Source organism: Parasteatoda tepidariorum, chromosome 12 (genome assembly GCF_982258835.1).
Source record: "Parasteatoda tepidariorum strain Cologne lab strain chromosome 12, Ptep-v5.0, whole genome shotgun sequence".
Taxonomy (NCBI): domain Eukaryota; kingdom Metazoa; phylum Arthropoda; class Arachnida; order Araneae; family Theridiidae; genus Parasteatoda; species Parasteatoda tepidariorum.
This window is the reverse complement of record NC_141766.1, coordinates 6,735,718-6,755,075: the sequence shown is the minus strand read 5'-3', so window position 1 is coordinate 6,755,075 and position 19,358 is coordinate 6,735,718. Positions and strand designations below refer to the sequence as shown.

Sequence of the window (19,358 nt, the reverse complement as noted above, 5' to 3'; positions counted from 1 at the left end):
GTATGATTGGTTTGCCTTATTTACTTGTCAACCACCACAAATTCAATTCTCAAATGTATAAGATAAATTTCTCCCAATTACTTATAAAAAAGAATCTGACTTCACGCGCACAGCTGGATCACTTTTTAAATAGTCTGCGCAGACTTCTTATAAAAAACCGTGTGAAGGCCTTCTGATGTAGGAGGTGATGTAAATACTCGCCATTAAAAAAAAAAAAAAATTGCCCATCACTATAATATTAATAATTTAAACCGACAGATAAAAGGTCAGATATTCAAATGCTCTTGTTCTGAAGTTCTGATTTAAGTTTTATAAAATTATATTGATTTTAAAAATCTCTAAGAAATAAACTACTGCAAAAATAATTTCACCCGCAAACCATATGCTTAACACATCTTTTTTTTTAAAAGTAATATATGTTTGTTTTTCAATTAATTTAACTTGTTTACTATTTTCAATGGCCTTCAAATCCAAGGAGAAATATATCTTTAAATGCATGTTTATTTCATAATCCAGAATTCTTTAGTTTAAAATAATTTTTTTTCTCATTTACCAGTTTTAGAGAATTTTACAATAGATATTCAAAATGAGTGCTAGACCGGTTATTTTCATTAGTCTGTCAGTCTCGCATGAAGTCTTATAATTACATTTCGTAATCGAGTTCCATTTTTTTTAATTCATAATTTAGTTGATTATCAAGTTGTTGAGATGTTTATGCGTTGATTGAGTGACTCCTTTAATAGATGAAATCATCTCCTCCAATTGAAACCTTGGGGTCTAATTATCCTTTATTTAACTATGTTTGGATTTTAATTTTCAGGGATGCTTATCATCTTTAACTGGTAAGTTTTAAATTTATGTTTTCAAGGCATTTGTGTCCATTATAAGAAACTTTTCTCGAAAAAACGATAGCTTCATTCTAAGGTTTTGTGGAAACAAAATAATTTTGCCTATCATAATATTTGTAAATATTTATGTCTAGTCAAAGCTTTTTAAAAGATAAGAGAAAAAAAACTAACAAACTGAGTTTTTAAATCGAAAATGGACATATCATTTGATTCCGTTTTTCTTATTGCGCTTTTTCAATAAATAAACTAATGAATTGAAATAAATTCGGTCTGTTTGCATAGCATTAGTCTTTTTTAAGACTGTAAAAGTTAATTTTATAAGGTTGCTACTGGTAATATAAATCTATAATAATGGTAGAGGAATTGAAATTTGTCTAAGAATCTGTAATAGACCCAGCAACCACGAAAGTAATGATTATGCTTAGTGTTTAAATAAGTTGGGAAAAATAAGCAAGAAATTTTCTTTTAATTGCAAAATTTGGGTTGAAAATTGAAAAGATATAATCTTTGCTGTGTCCACGCTTTTTGAGATGTGTCCAGATTTTACAAAAAAGAAACTCCTATTTTTCTCATTGGTGTTCTCCATATATAAACCCAGGCAGGCATTAATGGGTTATTAAAAGGTTCCACTCCCTACTCGCTTCACTTACCAACCCCAACTATTACTACCGAATTACTTTTGCTCGTTAAAGATAAACAAATTATCAGCATAAAATTTTAAAAAATATTCAATTAAAATATTCTATAATTTCTACTACATTCAATTTTTAATATATTCTACAAAAAACTATAGCACAGATTTAGCTCTTGAGTTCATTGGGATACGATTTATACCAAATTATTTTGCTCGGTAATTATTGAAATTAAATCCGAAAACATATTTTAATTCTTTTGTAATTTCCCGTTGCTATTAAAGGACAGTAAATGTTTTTTCTTTATTTATCCTGATTATTTAGGAATAGCTTAATATCGCTTTAGACTTGGCATGTGTTGGCTGAGCGCAGTTTTGCATAAAAATTTATTCCAAAAGTTATGAGCTATTAAGGTATAAATACAACTTATATAATATAATTTTCTCTATAGAGAAATTAAGATAGCTTATTAAAATCGAAAAAAAATTATAAGATGGTATTTAAATTCACAGTATCCAACCTACTATGGTAGCGAAAAAGCAGAATAAAAAGAATTACACCGTAAAAAAAAATAATTTGCATTTGGCTGCATAGCTGCCACAACTGCCAGCAGCTGCTGAATAATCTGTAATTAAGTTGTTTTAAATATTACAACAGACAGATATGAATTTCATTAAGTGCTGTGCTTGGAATACAACGAACTGCTGTCAACATTACAATATTTTATTTTATTACCGACGTTGAACAGTCGACCCAATTTTGGGTATAAGACTACTAATGTTCAACTCCGTAGCCTTAAATTTATAAATTGTAATTGCCTAAATGTTATAGGTCCCGTGGACTCGGTTTTGATAAAGTTGTATCTCAATTTATAAATATACATAGGAAAAAAAGTTCTCAGATCATATGCATGTTTTATAGTAAAAACATAATACTTTGAAATTACACATGGATGTTCATTGCACATTTTATATTTGTTTTTAATTATTTCAATACTTCTTTTAAAAAAATTCATAATTTTCTAATTATTTCATAAATTTTGTAATAATCATTCCAAGTATTAGATTTTATGCACAGACGTGGTCCACAAAATTTCAAGAAGGAAATAAATTAAAAAAATAATAAAAATGGGAGAAGTATGTACTAATATTTTTAGTGAGGACCAGAAATTTTTGCTGGCTACCAAAATTTTTCAAAATCTTGACCTTGAATAACTTTTGTTCTAATAATTGGATTTCCGTGAATTAAGTACCAATCTAAATGGTTCAATAGGGTGACCTCTAATATTTTTATTAATTAGTGCTAACTATTAAGTTGAACTCACACAAAAACGTACTTTCATTAAATAACCAAACTTTTCATTCCATGGATTTGCATTTTCGACCCCAAAAGTTTAGTTTAGAAAGTTTGAGGCCTTTAATGTTAATTTTATTTTTTGCATAATTCATTATGTCTAGGGAGATTTTTAAATCAAGTTGAAAAATTTGTTGATCCAAATGTATTTCAAAGATAGATTACGCACTTTATAAATATGTAAAAATGCGTATAAAATTTTAAAAAGATTTCAACTATTTTTAAATAAAATAATGAAAAATAATAAATACTTTTTAAAACTTATTTCCTACATGGAATTACCTATGGATAAACAAATTTTATAATTGAGTGGAAAAAAATCGACTTATAAATTTGCCGAGATAGTATAATTTCACAAAAAGTGAAATTAAGATTAAAAAACTCCCATACTCTGATTACATATTTTTTCCAAGTATGCTTCAGACACTTTGAAAAATATTTAGGCCACGCCTGGAATATCCCTAAAGTTTCTTTTATTCTTTCTTCTTTTTATTTTGGATCAAAAACTTAATCTAAATTTTTTTAATGTAAAATATAAAACAAGTTCTTGTTTTCCAGTTCAAAAATATAAATTCTCGAAGTTAAAATAAGAGTAATTTTCAGTTTAGGTTATTTATGTGGATTCCGAAGGACTTAGATGTTACATTGTATACGTAATTTTCGTACAGTGATTTTAACTTGTAAAATTTATATTTTTGAACTTGAAATCTAAGGTTTTTTTATGCTTTTAAAATATTGAAAATTCTCGCTTTTTGTCCCAAAATATGTTATTGCAGTCTCATTTTGAAATAATTATAAAACATGTGAATACAGTTACAACTTTTTATCGAAATCAACGTAAAAGTTTTCGCTCTACAATGTAAAAAATTTTAGTATATTTTAGCGCCAAAAATGGTGGCAACTAATTTATACCAGTGTATTGTTGTGAAGCATTCTACAAAACTCTTGGATTTTGGTGTTCACCAAGAATGTTCTTTAATTGGGGGGACAGTATACTTCCCCTTATTTGTCAGTCAGTATCACTAAAATTTAAAATACCAGTAAAATATGATAGACATAACAGAGAGTAAAGTTATTTTTATGATACAATATTGAGTAAAAATCATTAACTTAGAATGTATATATACTGTAAAACATTTTGATGTATAGTTGACTCCACTTTTGTTGTTAAAGTAAACTACATATATATTTTTTAAGTACGGAATTGCAGTGACCGTGCTAAAAATTATATAAAATGGACAAAATAACAATTGGTTAAAAGAATTAAAGCGGATATATTGTTAAAAATGTCCTTGTTTGATAAACGAAATGTTTTTGAAATGAAGCTATTGAATTGATTTCAAAGCGCATGAAAATATCTGCAGTGAATAAAGAAACAAAAAATGAATAAATAAAACTATAACAGTAAAAATGCAAATAAAAAATATGCACTGTAAAATATTCTAGTTTACCTCAACTTCAAAAAGGGTAGTAACTATGCTCTCAAAATTTTTTTAGAGCGAATACAATATTTCTTAAAACAAGATTGGTTTGTTTAACAGCGAGAAAATATTTATATGAATTCTAACAAGGCTTAACAAAACCGAAGGGAGTAGAAATTAAATATTATAAAATTACTTAACACAACTGACGATTTAAGTAAAGATTTTTATGACAACATAAGCATCTTTATAACACAATTAAAAACATACATGCCCTCTTATAACCTCCATTTCTGTGGAATGTTAAGCAAATTTTCGCCTTTTTTGTTCGATCGTAAAAAAAAAATATCGATCGTTTGACGATTTCAATCCTACGCTAAAATAATTCATGAATGGAATTAATGCATCTGAGCTTGAAATCTGAGCTTTATCAATTACTAGTGTTAAGATTTATCTACACCTTTTAAAGTGAGTCTAAAAGCTCAATTCTTTATTAATTTAAAATATCGCACAATTTTTAGTGATTTTGGACACCAAATTCAGATAGGTCCCACAGTTTTTACAGTATATTATATACGTCTTTGTATTATTTAAAGGTGGTAAAATTTGCTTCCAATCATTTTAAATTCCTTTTCTTCTAATACCCAATGAAACACTTCCGACTAAATCAAGAAGAAAATGAAGAATGTTTTAATTTTATAATGAAAGTAAGATTTATAATTTTGCTTTATATTATTTTTGCTAAGGAAAACTCTGCAGCCAAAAGAAGAAGAAAAAAGGAAGAATGTTTTAACTTCATAATGTAAGCAAACAAAATAAATTCATAAGTTTGCTTTAAATATCTAAGGAAAACTTTGCTACCAAAAGAATTAAAAAAATGAAGAGTGTTTTAACTTCATAATGAAAGCAACCAAAATAAATTCATAATATTGCTTCATGTATCTAAGGAACACTCTTCTGTCAAAAGAAGAAAAAAATGAAGAATGATTTAACTCCATCATGAAACATTTCATGAAGGACCATCACATATATTTGGACCTTCGAGTTTTTGAATCAAATAGTTTGTGAAGAAAGAACAAAGTTTGTTTATTTCCCTTTGATTTTTTAAAGTTTATTTGAGAAAAGGAAATATTCATTTACAAGAGTTTATCTCTATTTTGTTGTTTCCTAATAGTGTTCTCAATAAGTTTAAGTCATCAAATGATGTCAGAGGATGAAATGTGCTTAAAATTGCAACAAGGATGGATTAAAAAAAGTTTCCTGTTTTGGTTAAAATAGAAACATTTCAACTCAGCAGATTTTATATGTTTTTTTACATCCTGTGTTTATTTTAAAAAATTAAATATGACAACGCTTTGTATTATAAATACTCATCTATATTAATATGGCGAATGAAATGAGAGGATTCAAACTTTTTTTCGATATCTCTAAAAGTATTCATCCTCAACAGTTCCAAAATACTTCAGTTTGCTCTTTTTAAATAGATTTTAATTTGTGAATGATTTTGGTCATATGTTACGGTCAATGTAATTAATCAGTTAGTATTGCTAATCACCCGTTATTTTTAATATTAACCAAGTAAAGCATTTCTAAAATAATGCGTTTCCGTCTCGATAAAAGTGCTTCCTGAACGATAACATGTATAGCCATATCAGTTACCATTTATAAATAAATGCTATCACGTAAGTTGACATTTTAAACTTCTTCACGTTCTCCAAAGGCAAGACAATATTTATTCCTTCTGTCATTTAGTATTAATGATATTTTGAGCATATATCTTCTCAAATTCTGAATATTATACTTTAATATTATTGTTATTTTCATATTTTCTCTTAACTTACCGATTTAATCTTTCCTACATTCTTATTTTGACCAAAATATTTGATCCACCTACTATATTATTTCTTTCTTCTTTCATTTCACATTATTATTCCTACACATTTCTTTAATATTATTGTTTGCATATGCATTACTGGATCATCTTCACTTTTTCGAATTCCTAATATTAATATTCCTTTGGCACCAGATTCGATATTTCTTTAATATAATTCCGTCTTTGCTTTTTTTTAATATTCAGAAAGTATTTTTTTATAAATTCGTTTATTACATACATTAGTATCCATTTTTGAGTTTTACATTACAATCCCTGTGTAAGATTTTTTTTCTCTAAATCTGGCAAATTCCCCATTTTTTTCATTTCCAATTTATGGATATAAACTAAATTTAATAATTACTAATTAACTAAATTAACTAAATTTTTACAGCTGAATTTGTTACACATAAAACTATAAATTTCCATCTAAATTGATAAGTTAAAAGATAAAAAAACTTGGATTGTACTCTTTTTTTTTTTTTTTTTTTTTTTTTTTTTTTTTTTTTTTTTTTGCTATGCAACTCCCACTCACATTCTATACTATTTTTATTCTAAGTTTATGATTTTGATTTTATCATCTTATACTTTACCTTAGTAAGCAAAGATTTTGAAGTTTCCAGTCATGCTGATTGTATTTATTTAGCTTTACATAATATTCTTAACGAACTTCTTAAGGGAAGTCACGTTTTTAAAACAAAATTACATATTTAAATTTTAAGTTCATTATAAAAATCAGATTCTGATGATTCTAAAACAATTTTATTTTCGAAGCTGCTTTCTCAAAAACTATGATTGCAAGGATGCCAACTGCTCCGGACACGCAAAAATAAATTAAAAAACTACAAACTAAATTTTGTAAATATTTAACTATTTTTGCTCGCTTTTCAAAAGGTATAGCATGACTTAACTATTTTAAAGTGGTGAATTATATAAGCCTACGAATTATTTAGAAATAGTGGTGGATAAAAATCTGCTAAATTGAATTTATTAAACCTAAAATCACAATTGATAAGCTACCACTTTAAAATATTTATTTGCTGTCCGGAGCAAGTTGGCATCTCTGTAAATGACACTCTTTAACATTGTTACTATTTAAATGTTTTTTCTCAATTTCAACACAAAAGGTACTCTAAAACGTTGCTTCAATGAACTTGAATTGTGGTGTAGATAATCTTTACACTATTTACGTTAACTGAAGGTGAATTTTCAATCAAATATTTATTTGAAAAACGTTCATTAACAAAATGGTGATGTTTTTCTGTTCCAATATCTTTGTGTCATAAGAAAGAAATATTCTCTTTTAAAAACAACATTTCATTTAACAAGGAGATTTCATCCCTTTTCAAATATCTTTTTATGTCATACGAAACAAATATTTTTCTAAATATATTCTAATCAATATTTTTGAAATCCCTTTTCTTTTTAAATGAATAAAAAGTACGTTACTAGAAATTATGACTTTCCAGTATTATATACTTTTCATCATTCTTATTAGTTATTAGCATATATTACTGGAAAAAATATCAAGTTGTGTGTATTTGCCATATTTAGAAAATGTGTCTTAAAAATGACATTTTTTTTCATTTTGGGTATAGAGATTTTGTTGCATTCTTAAAAATGTCCCTTTCTTTTTATAGAAATCGCGTCAAATATTAAAAATCCTTAAATTTTATTAGTTTTAGTACTATAAGATAGAAAGAATTAAATAATTATTTCTGAACTTTGTTCTTTTTACCAAAGATATAGTGAGTTAAATTTCAGAAATTTGTTAATTACTTCCCTTCTCTTTTCATTGATCACCGATAGAAATGGGGTCTGATTGTAAGCTTTTGAAATGATATCTAGAATTAAATCCAATTTTCTTTGAAAAAATGTTAAGAAGCAAGATTTAATCTAATCAATTAAAATTAATTAATATAACTAATTATTAACTTATCAATATTAGTTAATTAATATGATAAGTTCTTAACTTCACAATGCAAGGAGACAACATGATTCCAATTCAATTATTGGAAATGATTCAAAACCATTTTTGTTGACTAAAAAGTAAAGAGTATAACAGATATAATTCAAGCATTTTATCCTACCAAATAAATAATGTCTCTCAATAAATTATTAAAAATTGTACTTTCTTTACCGGCATCATACATAGTTTTAAGAGGCGGTTTTGACTTCTAGTTGTGACGTGCCATTTTCCGAAAGTTTTAAAGATATCTGGACAATAATTACAAACATTTTTGCATAACTAGAAGCACATTTAAAGATATCTGCTTTATCATTCTATATCTTTCGAATAACACTTTTCTGCGAGATTGTTAACGAGCATTGTTGAAGTAAAATGGTATTTTCTTCGGCATATCATTAATATCAAAATGGAATATAACTTCTTATACCAGATTCTCTTATGGTTATTTATGTGACGAAAATAATGAGTAAACAGAAATTTTATGATGAAAAGAATTTTAAAAAATTTTAAAAGAAAACTAGAAATGTCATGTGCATGCAAATATGATTTCAAAATACTACATTGGTAACTAAATCACCAATTTACAAAATTTGAAATTAGAAGGTAAATTGTGGGTAGTGGTATATGTTTCTAAGGCGCATTCATACTGAAACTGGAAACCGCTTTTTTTTTCGGCTGTTTCCTTGTATTTGCCCAAAAACTGAATTTGTGCAAGGTAATAATATATAATACTGGATAATTCAAAATTTATAATTAGTAGCAAGTGGAATTTTAAAAGCAGCATTTTAATTTTTTGATTTATATTGAAATTATTAACACTATAATTTGATTAATTATTGAAATTATAATTTGAATAATATTAAATATTTATTTGAATATTAAAGGAGGTTGTTGGTTAGTTATTAAATATTTTTAGCCAAAGATTGCTCGAATGGGATTTGCGCATTGCAAAAATAATAATCTAGATAACTTAGAAGCTTATACCTTATCAAACTGGAAAATTTTTTATGTAAATATTTGATTATTTTATTTTACTATTTTATTGTTATTGTGTATCATGAATTTTGTGTTTTATTTTGTATTTTTCTTACATTTTTGCGTTTTTTTTACTTTACAAAACTTTGTTTACGAACCGATGTGTTTTTTTTCTTTGTGATCTTCAAACCATTGCATTGATATATTTTGCTTTAACTATGCAACGTTAAAAAGCACTATTTCGCTGATATAAACGTGAAGATTTTGTAGATTAATTATTATTCTCTATTATTCTATAATTATTATTAATTATAATTTTATTATTATTCTCTTTATTTTTTTTCTTATTAATCTCTTTCCATTTTCTTATCATTTTCATGTTATATATATATATATATATATATATATATATATACACACACACACAATCTAGCCATTAATGACCGGACACCCCTTGAAAGGCAGGTGGACTCGTCCTGGTGGAATAAGTACGGAACCTGTGGTGGGGGAAAGACCATTTGCAGGCAGGCAACGGCCATACGAGCGTAAACAGTGAAAATGAGTGGACGGCGAGAGGTGAATGAGGCGGAAAGGGGCATGATCATAGGCGCCCACCGATTTGGTCATTCCATACGTGCCATCTCCGACAAGTTTCAGATACCACGGTCAACAGTTGGTAACGTCGTGTTGAAATGGGAACGAGAGGGAGTGATAAAACAGCAGTCCCGACCCGGCAAGCCCAAAATAATGTCCGACAGGGATCGACGATCTCTTCGAAGTGTAGTGAAGGCAAACCGACAAATGTCGTTGGACACTGTCGCTACCAACTTCCGGGCTGCATCTGGCAGTGTTGCCAGTACGCGTACCATTCGTCAGGAGCTGATTGCACAAGGATTCCATGGACGAGCAGCAGCACATAAGCCAAACATCTCTCCACCAAACGCCCGCCACCGATTTCAGTGGCGCAGAGCACGTCGCCAGTGGACAGTAGAGCAATGGAAAAGCGTTATGTGGAATGATGAGTTACGCTACATGTTGTGGCACTCTGATGGACGAGTGTGGACCTAGCGAATGCCCGGAGAACGGTACCTACCGGAGTGCATTGTCCCCATTGTGAAGTTAGGCGGTGGAGGAATTATGGTGTGTTCCTGTTTCTCATGGTTTGGCCTTGGACCCTTGGTGTTAGTGCGTGGAACCCTGAACGCAGAATGGTATAGAGACATCCTGAACAATTCCGCGCTTCCCACCTTGTGGCAACAGTTCGGTAATGGCCCGTTTGTGTTTCAACACGATAACGCTGCCATTCATAAAGAACATGCCATCACGGACTGGTATGATGAAATGGGGGTGCAAGAGCTTGACTGGCCATCCCAAAGTCCCGACGTCAATCCAATTGAGCATCTCTGGGATGAGTTGGAGCGCCGGTTGAGGGCCAGATCACAGCGACACAAAATCACCACTCAACTCTTCGCCATGTTACAGGAGAATTGGCGGGCAATACCTGCCGCCGTGTACCAACACCTAGTAGATAGCCTTCCTAGATGGGTTAGAAGCTGTGATTCGGGCGCGTGGTGGCCCTACGCCCTACTGACTTGATACTAGCAACTCATGTATCCGAAATGAGGGGTGTCCGGTCATTAATGGCCAGATAGTGTATATATATATACTAAAATATACTCCTATAGTAAAATTTGTTCTATAGTTACTCGAATGTTCATTTTCGAAACTTGAGGCTTATTCTGGTAGCATTCAATTAAAATTAGTGAGACTCTGATGATTACCTATGATATTCTCGACTTCGAAAATTGGATTCAATTAAAATGACATTTTTTATTATAGCCTCTTCAATGCAGGTAATTCTAGAGGCATCATCAGACTCTCCTATAGTCATTGAAACTTCACCAAAAGCTACTATTGCTACACTTATTTCCAGTTACTGCACAATAAAAGATGTGGCCTATAATTCTGGATGGATGATTATTGATGATAAGGAAAGGGCTTTGCCACAATTCAGTACTTTAGCATCCTTAGGAATAGTAGATGGGCAAATTCTGAAAATTTCTTATAAAGGTAAGTTTCTTATTTTACTCAGTTTATTAAAAAATGATTTTATTCATTTTAATAAAAAAAGTATTGGAAATGATTAAATAGAATCTTGAGAAATGAGGATCAGAAATCTAAAAACACAAGTGTTTTTAAGACAACCATTCAATGAGACCCTTTTATTTGAACAGCCAATTCAATTTTTGAGTTAACGACCATCAATGTTTGGAAATTTTTAGCCTGCCAGGTACCAGTTACACCTGCTTGTCGGCTCCTTTGATTGACACTCGTGATGCTGCCATTGCTTTGGTTAAGGTTCTTTGCCCCTTCCAAACATAAAAATCTGCTGGTAAATACTAGTGGGGAAGAAACAAGCTCACTTAGAACGTTCATATTGAGGAAGAAACATGCTCCTGTATAAATACGGAGACATGAACGCATGAAGGCATTCACACTATGACCTACTACATAAGTAGATGTATGCTCCGGATAGAGCTGAATCATGATACATAGTTGACAGAGAAGAAGCGTCTTTCCCTGACCAGTCATGTCATCTAGATTGCAATTGACTGAATGAAGTGCACTGCCTGCAGTCTTTTTTTTTCCTTCTTTTTTTTTTTTTTTTTTAAACTGAATAGCGTTCTTGAGGTGAAGCAGCTCCTCGCTATCTTGGAGTTTATAATCCATCCCCCTACAATGCCTGTGCTCGCCAATTCCCTCATCATTATTTTCTTCAACCTGAACCCGCGGCACTCAGCAGTATAATTAGTTATTGCCCATCAAATTAAAAGGGTTATAAGCTTTCCCGTATTCTTCATGTTTTGTTCTGCAGCAGTCTGTTTTCCCGATAATACACTGGTTATCATAAATTAAGGAAAATTCACAAAAATCGCGATAACTCAAGAAATTACACATGGAATTTTATGAAACTTACCCACAATATACAACACATAGTAAGGTATTAAACAACATAAAAAGAAATTATCAGACATTAATAGTAGTATAGAAATTAGCACATGTATAAAATAAACAAATTGGAAGTATCGGTTTGCAATAGAAAAAGTACCTTTAATATGGAATATGATTGCCTCTAGAAGCAATACAGCACAAACAGCGATGTGTGATGCTTTCAATTATGCGGTCTATCAGTTCAATAGGAAGTGAGAGCCATTGCTCTTGTAAAGCAGTTGCAAGCGTGGCAAGGGTCTGAGGGGGCGGATTGATGGCAGATACACGCCTCCCTAGAGCATCCCAAACGTGCTCGATAGGATTCAAGTCCGGGGATCGAGCTGGCCACTCCATGCGAGTAATTGTTTCCTGTTGAAGATAATCATCAACAATGCGAGCTCTGTGTGGTCTTGCATTATCGTCCTGTAACAGGAAGCAATCACCAATTGCCCCGGCATATGGGCGCACATAAGCATCAAGGATGTTGTCTCGATAAACCTGAGCATTCACGGTTCCCCTTGGAAAGACATGGAGGTATGTGCGCCCTCCTAAGGATATGCCTCCCCAAACACAGACACTGCCTCTTCCGTATGCATCTCTTTCACGGATGTTTGATGGATGATAACGGGTCCCAGGTTCTCTCCATATCAAATAACGTCTACTGTCACTTTCTAGACTAAACCTGGACTCATCCGTAAAGAGAACAGGCCTCCATTGATCTGACGTCCAGTGGACATGTTGTCGGGCCCACTGCAAACGGTCTCTCCTATGGCGTGATGTGAGCGGCACGCAAATGGCTGGTCGTCTCGCATACAGACCACCTTCGTGGAGCCTTCTGCGCACAGTTGACGTTGACACCAACCTTCCGGTGGCTGCAGCAAGAGAGGATCTAAGATGTGTCGGAGTAGCGGTTCTATTCCTGCGTGCACTTAATGTCAAATATCGGTCATCGGCACTGGTCGTAACAGTTGGCCGTCCCTGACTGAACCTCCTAGATGCCGAATCTGTGGTTTGAAATTGCCTCCAAAGTCTATGAACCACAGATGGACTCACATTTAGCCATCTGGCCACTTCTGATTGATTCTGCCCTGCCTCTAGTCTCCCGATGGCTCTCCATCGTAGTTCTTCAGGCAAATGATGCCTAGAGGTCATTATTACGAATTGGCTATCTCAGATTTTCAATGTCGCAATCACAGTAAAATTTGTGTGCTTTCTCTCAAACTTGGACTTTTATGCTCCAGGCAGATGACGTAAGCCGAGTGCAGCGCCACTAATTTGCATATTGCAATTTTACTCAGCTACTCTTAGTGGACAACATATGTAAATTTTGCACGGTTTGGCTTACTTTTGAAAGAGTTATCGCTATTTTTGTGATTTTTCCTTAATTTATGATAACCAGTGTATATATACTGCGGACTACCCGCCATTTTCAGATCTACTCCACCTCAAAGATGATAAGTAAACGCAATCAAAACAAGCATATGAACTGGACTTTTTTGTTATGATCATTTTCTGGACTCTATTCCATCAACGAACATCTAGTTTCATCCTCACCCAATAGGACTCAGGTCTTATTTTATTTCACATTCTTTTAGATCGTTCCTCAGAAGAAACAGCTTCATAAGAATCATCTAAAACATTGGTTCTCAACGGGGGCGATACCGCCCCCCTGGGGGCGCTGGGACTATGCTGAGGGGCGGTGAACTTGTTTTGGGCAGTAGGGGGGCGTTGAGCATGTTTTGTCATTCAAATTTAATTTTAAAACTTACAAATAAAATTATTAAATTAAGATTAATTTAATAAAAAAATTTATAATAAAGAAAAAAAGATTAAATTAATGTAATAAATAAAAACTATCCTATACACTATTTGAAACAGCAATGAAACGAACTTATACGACACCTATTCTTCGATCCAAACCAACACAGCTCAGCGCATGAGCCAGTAGTTTTTGCCTCTGACTCATTCAAGCCATTTGGTGGAAATTGCAGTACATGCGCTTTCAGCAAATTTCTTCAATTCTTTGCAAATACTTCAGCAAATTCTTTGCTTTCAGCATGAATGTTTAATTGGACCCGTGTTTCTTATAATGGTTTTCGTTAGCTTTCTTGCGGTTTTTTTCCCCAAATTCGATTAGATCTCATAGTTTATTTGGCCAGGTACGTACGCGAATTAGCTCTTTATAGTATCATAAATTATTTATTAATTTTAAGAAATAGTTGATTTTCTTTCATCGTTTGTATTTTGCTGACACCAACAATGTCGGTTGACAAAAAGAAGTGTCATCAATACACAGTGTCACGTACTTGAAGTTGGGATTTGTTCAATTACTGTTGAACTCTCAATTACCTATGTGTTTACTTTGTAATAAAGTTTTATCTAATGAGGTAAGGAAATCTTACCGTTTGCAAGAGCATTTTCAAACAACTAGATATAAATTTGTCATTTTTGACGAACGTCTTTTTTCACGTTTCTGAAGGCACCTTCGGTCTCAGGGTTACTAGTAACGTCATCACAAAAATGCGACGATGGTTTGATCGCTTCTTATAATATATCAAAATTTATTGCTAAATCTGGGAAAGCTCTAAGCCATCGGAGTAGAGTTGATACTGCCGGTTGTCAAGGAAGTTTTAGAAACAGTTTTACATCATCCAATGTAAAAAAAATCTATCCCATAAGCAACGATTCAGTGTGGCGACGAAATGATGAGATGGGTGAAGACGTTGAAATTTCTTTATGCAAACTTTTGATGTCCAACGAATTTTCCCTTCAAGTTGAAGAATCTACCTTGCCAGGTAATGCAGGCTTTACTGTAGGCATAGGTTCGATTTGTAAAGGAAGGGAAAATTATTCAAGATATGCTTTTTGCAGGAAGCTTGATTGTGAATATCAAAAGTAAATCTATTTTTAGTTCTGTCAAAGATTATTTTAAAGAGAAAAACATTCCTCTTGTGAATATTATGTCCATTGCCACTGATAGGCTCCTGCAATGATGGGCCCTTTTATCGCCATATTGGAAAGGGAGGAACCAGATATTTTAGCTGTTCACTGCGTGATTCACAGACCGTATTTAGTAAGAAAAGATCTCAGTGACCGTTTGCATCAATCATTGCAATATGCCGTATCTGCTGTGAACAAAATTCACAGTAATGCTCTCTAAGATCGATTATTTAGACAACTGTGTAAGAAAAACGATGAAGAATTCAATCGCTTGCAAGATACACCGATATTCACTGACTTTCCAAGAGCTTCTGTCTCAATAGGTATTGGAATCTTTTCGACTCTGTGCTTGAGTTCCTCGAAAACAGAAATGTAGCTCTAAGAGACAGATTGCTAGAATTTAAGGAAGACTTTGGCTGATTTATCTGTAAAATTTAATGGCATTAATTTACAATTTCAAGGCGACGAGCTCAATTCGATTCCTACAAAATAAGTTATTTTCGCCTTTCTAAAAAAACTGATTTTGTTTTTGCAGAATTTTGGTTTGAATGAGTTCAGCCATGCAGGCAAAATTCTCTCTGATGATGCACATGCACAAGAATATTGTCAACACCTTGACTCTTTGCACATGGACTTTTCTGACCATTTTAAAGATATTTTGTTCCCTCGAAGTCCCTCAATGGGTATATGAACCCTTTTGTAAATATTAAAACAGCAGAGGTTCAGATTTACGAGGAATTGGTCGAACTTTTAACTAATGAAACTTTGAAATGGAGATCGTCTCACAGAATTTTTACTTAGCACTAAAAAGACTGAAATACCTATATTGCTCAAAAGCAGTCAAAATGACTGCATAGAATAACTAATGAATAAAGAAAGCATAACTAATTTATAAAGAAATTTGTTTAAAGTAAAATTAAAAAATTTTGTTATTATTTTCAGTTATATAACAAGTTATTTGTAAATATTAACAATAAAAAAATTATATGCTGTACAAAAAGTTACAAAATTCTAAGAAATTTTGTTATCATTGTTTTTTTAATTGAAATTAAAAAGCAGTCAAAATGACTTCCATGGGCAATCTAGTGTTAAAGGTAACAGTCGTCTCTATCTTGGACTGTAGAATATCGTTAAAAAAATTTTAATTGCCTTCCCTGCCTCCTAACTTGTCGAATGTGGATTCAGTGCTGCTACGGATCTTGTCGCAAAAAGAAGAAATCGACTCGAAATTGTGCAAACGTGGGTATTTGCATCTTCATCTCACTAAAAGTATTGAACCGAGCGTTAAGGAATTGGTTCTGAACCATTAAGTACAATCATCTCACTAACATAGTTACTTGAATGTTTCGTTGATACTACATTTTAGAGTAACAAAATTATTTTGGGTGTTATTTTAATTATCTAATTTAGAATAAATTATTCTTTTTAAGCATAGGTTTCTTAGTTGTATTTTTTTTCATTAAACGTATTTATTTTGATCATAAGAAATAGACGGTGATTACCCGCCGTGAGAAAATTATCGAGTTAATTTATTCTTTTTTAAAAAACCAAACAAATTCAAAGCGTAAAAAAATTGCTTAAAAAATTTGCCTCTTATAATTCAGCACACATCCCTCCGTCCCAATGCTCAAAATAACAGGATTTTTATAAAGGGGGGCGTTGAAATATTTTTTGCTCCTTAAGGGGGCGGCAACGGTAAAAAGGTTGAGAACCTATGATCTAAAAGAATGAAAAATAAAATACGAGTCCTATTGGGTGAGGATGAAAAGTAATCGATCCCAATCAATATTTTTTATCATTCAGGAAAAAGTATTGAAACTTACTTGGTATTATATGTGCTCTAATCAATTTGTCAATTAAATCCGATAAGAAGTACACTTTATATAAACAAACTACAATAGTGTCAATTTCCTAAAATCGCACAATCATTCGCCTTTCTAATAATGGTTTAAAAGCAGTTGTTTGAAACGTGCCCTTTCACACAAGAATTTGCTTAAATATAGTTTAAATGTACATTAATTATTCACTAACTTTACAGATCTCCAAAAAATATAAATTACATGAATGCCCAATTTTTTTTATATTACAATGATGCGTGCAATTTCTAGCGATGTTTGTTAATGTTTCAAATAAATGGCTATTTCGCCACTTAAATTAAAAGAAAACTCTTATTTTAGTCAAAAATTAGAAGCAAGCTTTGTTACACTAGACAGTGCGATGTTTTACCAAAATAAGAATTAAGAATGAAATAATTGTTTTATTAGTGAAAAATAAAGTTTGCTTACTAAATGGCTTTAATGTGCTTTTGACGTAATATTACGCGTTATTTTATGCACCGTGTTTTTTGGACTAATATTACGTTCCAATTGCATTTCTTCTCTACGCTTTGCCTGCGAGAGGTAGCATTAAAACAGGTGAGGGGATAATATTCTAAATACGTTTTTTTTTTATTTATGCTAGATTAAATAACCGACAATAAAAATCCCTATCGTGGGTAGTGGAAGGGTGTTATAGTGAGATAAAAAAAAAAGATAACAAAACAGTAGTCAATTGTATCAAATAGCAGATACTCCCTTTAGTGATTGAAGTGCTAATTGATTGGTAAACTAAAATGAATTCAAGAAGAGAAGGTAAAAATGTTTTGCTTGCTTTTTATTTATTATACAATAACACTCGATTGTGGTGAACTTTTTTAGTGCTACTTAACTAATGTTACTTAATAGTATGCAGCTAAGAAGTGGAATTCAGTTTATTAAATGTGTCAAAATCTTCAGTCGATGTGATAACCTATATAATTATAACTTTTGATAAAAAAGATAGATAATATATACTCTATGAATTAAATTATAAAGGAATAGTTAGTCATTTTTTATCATTTATAGTTATATGACATCAGAAACTTCTAGTTGTAACTTTCCTCAAAAATAAAGGCAATAAAAAACATCTCTGAAAAACAGTGACAACCACTTCGTTATCGGGTGAATATAGTGTGAATGTTATTTAACGAGACACGTTAGCTCAGCGAAAGAATCATTTTCCCTCCAATGAGGTGACCCAGGTTTGAGTCCCAACGGTGGCTGGTTGATACGACTTCTGCTCCCGGCTCGCTTCAACCACAGTATTAACGTAAAATATCCTTAGTTCCAGAAGGATCATGAGTTAGAATCCACTTGCCGTCGGATTTACCATGAGACGTTTCTGTGGTTTTCCTTTCCATGTAACGCAAAAGTAGATCAGTTCCATTAAAAAATTCTCCACGAAGACTAGTTCGTCTTAATACTTGTTCCAGGAGTTCCCTTGTCCTCAGGGTTCAAAATTACAAGGAGTTGAACATTGATAGTCGTAAACTGAGAATTGGGTCGGTTGCACAACACCGTTCATAAAATAATAAAAAATGCTATTTAACATTTCAAATCAAATTTTGTTATCTGGTGAAATACGCTGTTGAAAGGTTTCGTTAAACTTTACTGTGTTAATAAGTCTTAAGCAAGTTCAAAAAATAAATATTTCTCAAAGAAAGTATTGTTTATAGTAATTTTAACCTCTTCAAGAAGAAAAATTCATTCTGTATTGTTATGGAAATAACATACATTTTTGTTCTAGAAAAGAAATTTTGTTTTAATGAATCGTTTTTGCTGTACTGTACTTAAGGAATCTCTCATGACATCGCAAACTGCAGAATATTTTCTTCTCAGATTTTGAAATAAATTATCATAGTATCTGAAGATACATCTCAAAAAACAAATCTGAAATAAAAAGAGAACTTAATATTTGTTTCAAATCCTCAACAAAATTTATTTGCTAATCTGCATATATATTAGAAAAAGTGATGATTATCGAAAATTCCAAATAAAGTTCTTTTAACTGGTATTTTGAAAAATAAAGAAGGCAGGAAAAATTTCCGAAGTAGTTTGCTTATAGGCTGACTTATTTAATTATTTCATTTGTTTTTACCATATATGTACTAATTTGGCTGTACACAAGAAGTCTAATTTTTACAATAATACCATGTTAGAGTCGATGTAAATTTATGAAGACTCTGTAAATTCTCGGTATTAAAATACAAAACATTTGAAAAATATAGATATTTTAGATTTTCTTTGGATTATTTCTGACACACAATATAATTCTGAAATCATTAATATTTGAAGCATTTCCCCGACTTTAAAATTTTGGATAAATATATTTGTTTTCGTGTCGATAAAAGAATTTTTTGGTATCATCCAAATTATTTTTAATCAATATGAATAAAGTATTTTTAGAAAATTATAATGACTGACAAATATACGGAATTAAACTATTTACCTAAAATTAATTACTAGATAAAGTTCGAGAAAAGAAATCGTTAAAGACTAAAAA

The 19,358-nt window shown here is 31.5% G+C and overlaps 1 protein-coding gene across 9 annotated transcripts in view; it reads left to right on the top strand.

The window, feature by feature from the left end:
• The window catches only part of LOC107443665 (ectonucleoside triphosphate diphosphohydrolase 3), a 109,102-nt gene that overhangs the window by 34,315 nt on the left and 55,429 nt on the right, over nt 1-19,358 (top strand). For 6 of the 9 annotated variants that reach the window (XM_016057620.4, XM_087156197.1, XM_071188242.2 and 3 more), the window contains exon 2: nt 10,908-11,138. In XM_016057620.4, coding sequence (XP_015913106.3) covers nt 10,916-11,138 — 223 coding nt within the window. In that variant the 5' untranslated portion in view covers nt 10,908-10,915. Of the gene's footprint in view, nt 1-590; nt 843-10,907; nt 11,139-17,367; nt 17,630-19,358 lie in introns of those variants that run through there. The other 3 variants (XM_016057628.4, XM_016057635.4, XM_087156198.1) reach the window with 3 other exon arrangements.